The sequence below is a fragment of the Cheilinus undulatus genome, linkage group 14 (assembly GCF_018320785.1).
Source record: "Cheilinus undulatus linkage group 14, ASM1832078v1, whole genome shotgun sequence".
NCBI classification, from domain to species: Eukaryota; Metazoa; Chordata; class Actinopteri; order Labriformes; family Labridae; genus Cheilinus; species Cheilinus undulatus.
The window spans coordinates 18,573,295-18,582,849 of NC_054878.1; the positions used below are offsets into that span (position 1 = coordinate 18,573,295).

Here is a 9,555-nt window from a genome sequence, read left to right on the forward strand (position 1 = left end):
AGCCAGTAGCAGCCAGTTGGGTACTGCAGCATCTACAGAGTGAAAATCAGCACTGGGAGGAAGTCAACTTCTAGTTCCAGAGTAAATGGTGTTCAGCATATTTTGCCACTCCTTTTAGAGGGGTGGGGGTTAAATGGAAGGTGGGGGGTGAGGGCAGTAAATAAATTATCGGCTCAAATTATTCACTGCTGCTGTAGGAAAATCTTTCTTTGTTAATATCATTCACGCCTGTGTAAGCAGAGGTAGACGACTTTGTTGGTGGCTAAAAGTGAATAAAATAAATGAGCGAGATCTGGTTTATGTGGATGTGTGTGAGTGTGTGGGGGGGGGGGGGGGGGATATCACCGCGTATCCAATATGTACAGTTGTAGAAAACGTTTTCACAAGGGTTACATGTTATGAGATTTCTAGTTGGCTTAAATGTACAGCATGCGCGTAAAAGTGAGGAAAAGCGGTTAAATGTTTCCATTTTTAAATCACTCCTAAAATAAGATTTATAAAAACTTAATAGATAAAAGGGAATGCTATAAGTTTACTTTTACTCGGTTTTTAAACGCTTTTTTAATTTCCACGTGCGTAAAACCGAATGATTTCCACTCTCACGAACTCAGCTGCAACCTTGCAGGATTTGAGTTTGTCAGAGGAAGGAGGAAGTAGGAGGGAGGGGAGGGAGGGGTTGTCGTTGGCGTTTTCCTCCAGACATTCATCATTTGAGCCCAACCTGCAACTGCCACACAGAGATGGAGACCACAGCAATGCGGGGATAAGGCTGAGGCTGCCTGCCTGCTCCTTCTCTCCAGGAGACTAACTCAGGTGATGGACTTTTATTCATCTTGTTCATAATGCGCAGGAGGAGCTCAGTGCTGCAGCTGTCACGGGTTTAAAGCTGTCTACCTAGCAGAGGGAGGTCGGTGTGGACAGATCCTAACTCCTCCGAGCAGCTCCTCAACCGGATCTCACGTCCGACCTGGACACATTTTTTGCTGCATTCACGATGATCTGAGCGTGACTTCTGAGCTCTGAGTGGAGGCATCCCTCCTCTCTCTCTCTCTCTCTCTCTCTCTGCTCCCGCCCCCCCTCTCTGCCTTTCTTTCTCTCCTTTCTCTCCGTGGGTTCAGCACCGGCTGCCCAGTCACTCAGCCCCGTTTGTTGCAGCGCTGGGGAAGCTCGGAGCGATGGGACGACTCGGCTTCAGCACCACGGAGAGCGCCAGACTTCTGCTGTGTGGTAAGTCACTGAGTGTTGATGTGTGCAGGTGTCGTGACTCCCTACTGCAGTGAGTGTGTGAGTGCACGTGCACGTGTGCGCGTGCACGACCACAATCCCCCTTCTCATGTTTAGGCGCGACTTCAGCATGTCCATGTTCATATGTTTACCGGTTATTCCCTCCTCATATTCATCCATAAAGTGTTTCAAACATGATCAGAGTTGAACTTCGTCACTTCCTACCGCTGCTCACTCTGCAGCCAGGCGCGTGCTGTTGCTCCCCTGATGCTGCAGATTTCACTCTCCGGTGTTTTCACCTGATTTTGACTTTGCCGTGAGCAGGCAGAGGTGATCAACAGCAGCCTGAAGATGTGTGGGGGCATTCCACTAAACATTACGATTCTGCTGATTCTGCATGTTTTCCTGTGAGTGTGTGAGCGTGAGTGTGTGCCCCATCTGCTGCTCCCCCCTCCTGACATGACGCCCCCCCCCCCCACCCCCTCCCTTCACACTGTGCTCTTCTCTGTGCTCAGCTGTGCTCGCGCTGTCCGTGGTGCTGGCGGAGCAGGAGGGGGAGAACCTGTCCGGTCTCTCTACCAACCCGGACAAAGCCATCTTCGCGGTCCGGGAGAATGGCACGACATGCCTGATGGTGGAGTTTGCCGTGAAATTCCTCGTGCCATATGACGTGCTCGCGCTCAACGGGATAGACGTAAGGAATCCCCTCGCGCAATTTGATACATGTGGATGCATATAAAAGAGTCAAAAAAGAAAACACACAGCCTGGAGCATTTTAAAGTGTGTGTTGATTTGTTGAATGTTGGGGACATTAAAGGTTTACTGTTGTGCGTAAAAATGCTGTTTCATCAAGAATAATTGTTTAAGATGTGAAATGGTTTTGTCTTTTCTTTAATCATTCTGTTTTTGATCTTCTTAAAAAGTGAGAAATATCACTGAGAAGATAAAACTCATTTTTACGCAGCCCCTTTCAGTGTGCAGTCGTGCGTAAAATGGTCACGTCGCATTGAAGCCGTTATTCTACTACATCAAACTTTTTTCAAAACTATATTTAAAAAATGTATCTATTTCTGCTTGTTTTATGTTTAGATCTGACATTCTCGCCAACATTTTTTTCTTTTTACACTTTTAATTTAGTGCGTAAAAATGAGATGCCATTTTTAGCGCCATCACGGTCCCTGATAAGTCCATCTGTCATCCTCTCATGCGCTTTTTTTCTCTCCTTGTAGCTGATCACAGAGCAGGCGTCGTTCATGTTGCCCCGTAATGCAGAAATCGAGGGGAAATGTGCGAGCACGGAGTCAGAGATCCACATATCCTGGAAGAACAAAGCCTACACTCTGCGCATCTACTTCTCCAAGGTGGGCGAGACGGAAAGCTTAATGTGCAAAATGCATCCTCAGATGCAATAAAAAGACTGAATCATCTCATGGGAACAACAAAGACACCAACACCAAGCCATACATCATTTTTTTTTTACAAATTTAGAGTCAACTTAGAAACATATTTTTGGAGCTATTTGGCGCAATAGGCCTTATTTCCTTGACGTCAGACCTAGTGACAGGTGATTAGTTATGTAAAGCTTTTATGGATAAACGCTAAAAATTTAACTGTAAGGAACTTCTTTCATTGATATGAAGACTTGTTTTTCAACAGCAGCCATGAAGGGACTTTTTTAAGGGTTAAGGCCTCTCTGTACAGTGGAAAAGCCCATCCTGACGCATGCCTCTCTCTCTCTCTCTCTCTCTCTCTCTCTCTCTCTCTATGTTGCAGGAGTTCCGGGAGAAAAGCGTCGAGGTGTGGAAGATTAGCAAGGTCCAGTTCGTCTACGACACCTCTGAGACATCACATTTCATCAACGCATACAACCGTGAGTGTCCCGCAGAGCCAGTGTCTGTGTATATACAGTAACGAACGACTCAGCACATTTGGATCCCATCCTCCTCTCATCCATGTCACATTTACATTCACTGGAAACCTCAGACTGATTCAGACAGGATGGAAGGTTTACACCCACACTGGACACTTTAGAAAGGCATTATTGTGGATTTTAGATCTTCCACATTAATTATATACATGGCTGTGCAGCTTTAATTTTAATACCCACTATTATCATTTTAAATTTCATCTTTACAGAATGTCAGAAAGGTAGATGGATGTTTTTATTTTGGACCTTTTCCACTATATGTGTCATAAAGGCAAAACAACATTTACAAATTTAAATTGTAATAGTTTTGTTTTTATTTTATTATGAAAGGTTCATTTCTTTTCTTTGTGTGGTTTATTAAACTCATCGTCAAAAAAAAAAAATCAAAATTAAGGAAAATCACATATAGTTTCATCATGAGGTCCTCGTGTCTTCTCCCTATCCTCTCATGACTCCCTCTCTCTCCAGCTGGGAAGCACACAGCCAGCACCCACCGCCTGTCAGCCCTGGTGACACCCGGCGGGCGCTCCTATGTGTGCACGGCACAGCAGACCCTCACCCTCATCTCCAGCGACCACCAGAAGGGTGTCACCGTGTCCATGTATGACATCCAGATCCAACCTTTCGACATCGCCTCCGACTTCATGTTCAGTGAACGTAAGAAAAAAACACACATCTTTAGAGAATAAACATTTTCATCACACTGATGATAAGAAATCCACAGGGTGAGGATGCTGCAACTTTACATCTATCAGCTTTGACTCTCTCTCTCTCTCTCTCTGGGAGTTTACTGCTGCAGTACACACAGGGCTGCAGAGGGGGAGACGGGCTAACAGAAGAAAAAAAAGAGGGGGTGGGGATAAAATAAAGACGTAAGAGATGCTCAGAGCGTGGGAGAGAAGGGGGGACAGGGTGGGGGTCATTAGGACTTTATGAGCGCGGTTCTGTTCTCACCCTGAATGCAGCTTTTACAGACATCCTCGGCGTACCTGCCGTCCTCTGGAGCCGATCACCTTGGAAGACTCATTTGCAGTGAGCTGCTGTAAACCAGGCTGTGCTTTGCTTCACTGCCTCCTCCTGCTGTGCATTACCGTCCACAGGGAGAAACACGTCCAGCTCTCTAACACACACATCTGGGGTTCAGCTGTCCTCCTTCTTCTCTCTCTGTAACCTAAAAAGACATTTGTGAGAGTTAAAACAGCTTTAACTGAGGACAGGAAAGATTTAAAGAGAGGCTATGTGAGACTTAGTCTCAGTGTACATGCAAGCTCCAGTGTTTTTTAAACAGGTATGAGTCCAAACTGGCAAATACAATCACTTACGGTGGTTTAATTTTTAAAAATACATGTGCAGCATTCCTGTGCTGCAACATATTTGTTCAATTTAGACAGTGTGTAGGATTTTGCCTTCAGTTTTAGGTGATTCACAACAAGGAATCACAATTTTATGGAGCTTTTTTCACACATGCTCTGCTAAAAGTTCTACAGAATTTCAGAAGCTGTGCCCCTAACTTTTCTGAGTTGTTTGTTCACTCTTGTTCCTCACAGCAGGAAGTGTTCCTGCAAGGGAAGGGAGGGGATATTACCAGTGATTTTGCAGGATAAATTCTGGGTGAAAAATGTAGCTTCACACAAGCAGCTTACCCCAAAAAATTCAGGACGTTTTCAGGAGTTTTGTGCATGTGTGAATAGGGCGATTTAGTTGGGCAGTATTGTAACTTGATGAACAACATGATGTCAACACTCAGGATATCATGATATCAGTGTCAGCAGAGATTAGCTTAAAAAGTGGCAGTAATGAACATTTCTGCTGATATTTACAACTGATATATCGACTGTATTTATCCACCATCCGAATAAGTTTGTGAGGTTTTATACTGGACCAACAGACCTATGTCAGTAGAGGCCATTTACTTTTTTCATCTGCATTCCATAAATTTGAACCACATCTATATATATATGCATATTTCTGTAACAGCTAAAAGACATTTGTAAATATTTGTATTTTGAACATCAGCAGAAATCCAGTATCATGCATCCCTGATTGAAACAGGTCTCAATATCATTGGATTTTAAAAACAGCCATATCAACCTCTTGAAACACTGCATGTTCATAAAAGGACTTTATATGTTGGCTTTTGTACAAGACAGAAATTAATTCAGCAGTTACAATTTTTCAGATTATTGGCCAGAATTTCCTTTGAAGTTTCAGGGATTGGACGTGGAATTTACTGTCAAATTTTCAGGAATTTTCATAAAGATTTGGGAGGTTATGTTTTTATATTTTGGAGTGTTTAATATGAAGTTTTGGGGAAATTTGCTTTGAAATGTTTTGGCATTTTTGTGGCAAATTAAGGAAAATATTAAATATGTAAATATTTGGGAATTTGACTGGAAATTTTGGGGGAGAAAATGTATTTTTACATTTGCCTAAATTTTCCTGTAATTTTTTCGAAATTTGTTCGAAAATTTTCCATGAAAAAGCTGGGGAATCTAATTGTAAATTCCTGAGAAATTGTTTGGAAATTTGCTTTGAAATTTTGTTTTAAAATTTTATTCAAATCTTTAGGCTTTTCAGAAAGTTTGACTGAAATATTTGGAAAATATTTTAGGAGATTTTGTTTTTTTAAGGAATTTTTTAAAAAGTTCAAGAATTCTCACTGATCTTGAAAATGTGGGTGAATTTTTATATTTTGGAAATCTCTTGTAGTTTTGAGGGGAATTTTCCAAAACATCCAGAAGTTTTGGTGGAAGTTTATTTCTGACCTTAATTACCTTTTGTAGTCCAACATCAGAAAGATTACACCCTTTTTAGCATTTTAAAAACATTTTCTTTTTGAAATTAACTTACTAGAAGTGAAGAAATAATAATTTTGTTTTGTGTTACTCTTTACAGGTCCCACTCATCCTAAATGAGTGGGAGAAACTAAAAATGCGTTATGAAAATCAAAGTTAGAAAACTCTGATGATGACAACAGGACCTCATATGACTTAAAAAAGGGTATTTACAGACAATCTGACATTAAATGTAATACTTTTAAAACCTTTTAAAAGACCCTCTTCATACATTTTATGACTGCATCTTTATCTTCTAACCTGCTACATGAACAACAGTACTCATGGGTAGAAGGACAAGAATCTGACAGCAAAGAAAAGAAAATGCCGGTAGCATTTCTTATTTTAGTATGAAAATTAACCTTTCTTGGAGTGTTTTGAGTCAGCTGATACCACGAGGAATCTGAATATTAAGTGGGTTTTTTGTTTGTTTTTTGTTTGCTTAAGTGACCCAAAAGTAGTTATACCACAATCTAGAGGTACTTAATTACAAGTTTTACACTGCAGTTAAAGCTAAAACTGGATAGCTTACAAATACTGAAAAAACTTCAAATTCTCCTTATTTATTTCCTAATTTTAAAGCATTACTGTGTTAATGACCACTTAACTGTTGCAGCTGATCAGCCACAGCTCAGCTTGAATGAGTTTTAATTTCAGGATTTTATTTCCATATGTCCATGCAGACTGGAACCTCTTTAATATGAAAATAAAAAAAAAATCCTTTTTTTTTCTGTTTTATTGAGTGATGACCAACAGAACCTGACAAGTGAGGGACAACATTTGCAACACCACTGTTCCAACAATAAAGATGGTGGAAACCAGACGAGACAGAGACACGCAGGAACTCATAACATAATGACAATTTAAATTTGAGGGTGTTGAGGGACTATGTTTTTGTGTGTGTGTGTGTGTGTGTGTGTGTGTGTGAGAGTGCATTTATTGTTTAAGTGGAATAATAGGAATGTTGAAGGTATTGGCTGTCAGTATGAGTTGGGATTAAGTTGAATAAATACATTAAGACAAGAAGAGAAACACTGGAAAAAAAATGCGGTGTATATGGATGTGGGATGTATCTAGATAAAGGACTACTTTAAGAAAAGCCTGTAATAAATGACAAAGAGAGAGTGAAAGAAAAAAGGAAAATGGAACAAAACCAAGAGGCAGAAAGGGGAAAAATCTTGCTATAATAATGATGACTATAGGAATGCCTTGCATTAGGTTTCTGTTATTATATATAACATACTTTTAAAAGCTTCATTTTAGCTGAATTGATTTACCAGCTTTAATACTTTTTTAAAACCCCACAGAGAAACTTACCTTCAACTGTGTCAGAGAAACAAAACATTTCTGCATGTTCAACAAATCTTTAACAACTATTTTTTGTTTGCTTTGGCAATATTGAGTTTGATGCATTAGTCAGTGCAAAAAGTCATTTGGATCTATTTTTAAAATCTTTTATTTTTCATTTTAGCAGAAAAAAACACTGGTTTCAGGTTCTCACAGGTGAACATTTGTTGGGATTTTTTAAATAATGTACATTAAAGTAAAAACACACTTTGTTGTTGGCTGGACTTAAGCTACACAGAAAGCTATTTTGAAATTATTTATATGTTGTAGGATTTAGAAAATGGAGAAACAAAGAAGAATGTCTCCTGTTTTAATGAACATGGATTTTAAAATTACACATAATGAAAAATACTGATTAACATGTTAGGGCTACATGATCTTGGAGTTTCCCTATCCAAAAGCATTTATAGAAAATATGTACACATTTATTTTAGCCGATATCATGATATATACAGTGCTTAACAAATTAATTAGACCACCCTAACCCTAAACAAAGTAAGGTTTATGCCACAGCTGCCCTAAATTAACAGCACTGAGACTCCACTAACTTGTGCATGCAGCTGATATTTGCAGCTGGCAAAATGTTCATATTTGCCTATGTGTCATGTTGATAATAAAGTGCCTCACTAAAATATAACTACAGCTATGTCAACGCTGACACATTCTGCTGCTCACACCTGTACCTTTAATGTTGGGTCCACTGACTTTAACAAAGACTGCAATTTGATAACAGGAAATAATCTGCCTGACTCTTATATGAGGCCTTTTTTTGTTGTCAGTCATGCTCAGTCCCCTCATCAGCTGACCGTGTTCATTATTTTTCTCTCTGCAGCCTATAAATGCATCACGGACCAGCGGGAGCGCCTGGAGGAGACCCTCCCCCTCATCCTAGGCTTCATCTTAGGCCTCATCATCGTCATCACACTCACCATCTACCACTTCCACCTGAAGCTGACTGCGAGCCAGCCGCAGCTCCCCCGAGATCGCTCCATGTACAAAAACATGTAGCAGACGGCTCCCTCAAAGCTAAACCAATAGTAAAGACTTCTTTCTCCTGATGTCCCGGGCCTGAAACACCAGAGGAGTGTGCTGTAAGATGGACTGAATCCTTGACAGAGAAGCGTGGGTCGCCTTTACTGCAGGACAGCTGGAAACATGGGAACGGTTTGAGGCCTAGTTTGAAGGGTAAAACCACAAAAACCTGACTCTCCTGACAGCCCAATCTAAACTCAATGTCATCAAATCACATCTGCATAGCATCAATGAAAAATGTCATGAAAATAAACACATGAATTTATGCTTTTATGACAATACGGTTGATCTTTGTTCAGATTGGTGTTGCTTTTTCATTTGAAGACCAACGTTTGAGTCTGAAGTGCGTCTATTTTTCCAGTGATCATTATTTAATCCATCTTCTATTTGAAGAAAAGCCAGAAATTGTCAAAGCTTGTGCCGTTATCTGTCCACAGTTTGTTGTCTTCTCCTCTTTCTCTCTCTCAAACTGCTGCTAAATGATTCACACTCTTATTGTTGATTCTGTACTTGCTGATCTTGATACTCGTTTACGTTCAGGAGCCCTTTTGTTTCATTTTTGAATGCAGCCATATCTAGTGTTTCTCAGTGGAGCAGTCTTGTAGTGTGTGCAGTGCAGTGGCATTCAGATTTGCTGTCTTTGCTTTGATTCTTTTCTCCATGCCGATGAATGGTACAAAAAGAAAGAAATACTAAAAGATCTGAGAAAATTCTGTGTTAAAGAATTGATCAGAATGCCATATGAGAGTGTTGATGAACATACAGAGAGGTTATTCAATGAAATAAAGTCTATGTGTATCATATTTTCAGAATCTAAGTCTATGCATAAACCTCTGCTGATGCAACTTTTGTGCAGTATTCTGTTCAGTGAAATAAATTCCTGGAATCATCTCTACACACCTGGTGGTGTATTTCTATAATCCATCACTTCATCACACTTCACACCACTCCTGCAACCCAAATAAAAGAATGTTAGGACTCATGAAAACAGCAGAGAGGGACTGTAAACAGGTGACTGATGTTCCTGTCAGAGGAGACGCTGGAGGAATGAGGTATTGATTTTGTCGTCTGACTCTCGGCCTTCAGAGGAAACGCAGTATAAACCGGTCTAATTGAAAACAAACAGAGCATTTGTGTCAACATCACCTATTCATTTCTCCAGTGCAGACGTCATACATCATCCTCTGTCAT

General features: G+C 40.3%; 1 protein-coding gene across 1 annotated transcript; it reads left to right on the plus strand.

Moving 5' to 3' along the window:
- The first annotated feature begins 743 nt into the window (after positions 1-743).
- Positions 744-9,180, plus strand: lamp5 (lysosomal associated membrane protein family member 5). Its single transcript, XM_041806015.1, has 6 exons — positions 744-1,227; positions 1,740-1,918; positions 2,454-2,585; positions 2,998-3,094; positions 3,620-3,808; positions 8,165-9,180. Exons 1-6 carry the CDS (start codon positions 1,176-1,178, stop codon positions 8,338-8,340), a joined length of 825 nt encoding a protein of 274 aa, XP_041661949.1. The 5' UTR covers positions 744-1,175; the 3' UTR covers positions 8,341-9,180.
- Positions 9,181-9,555: the final 375 nt, after the last annotated feature.

What these genes read in the sequence shown, in the direction of transcription:
- lamp5 (XM_041806015.1), top strand. Translation starts at nt 1,176, where the DNA reads ATGGGACGACTCGGCTTCAGCACCACGGAGAGCGCCAGACTTCTGCTG. An exon ending in TCGCGCTCAACGGGATAGAC is followed by an intron (nt 1,919 to 2,453) that starts GTAAGGAATCCC and finishes CTCTCCTTGTAG; the next exon opens with CTGATCACAGAGCAGGCGTC. An exon ending in TGCGCATCTACTTCTCCAAG is followed by an intron (nt 2,586 to 2,997) that starts GTGGGCGAGACG and finishes TCTATGTTGCAG; the next exon opens with GAGTTCCGGGAGAAAAGCGT.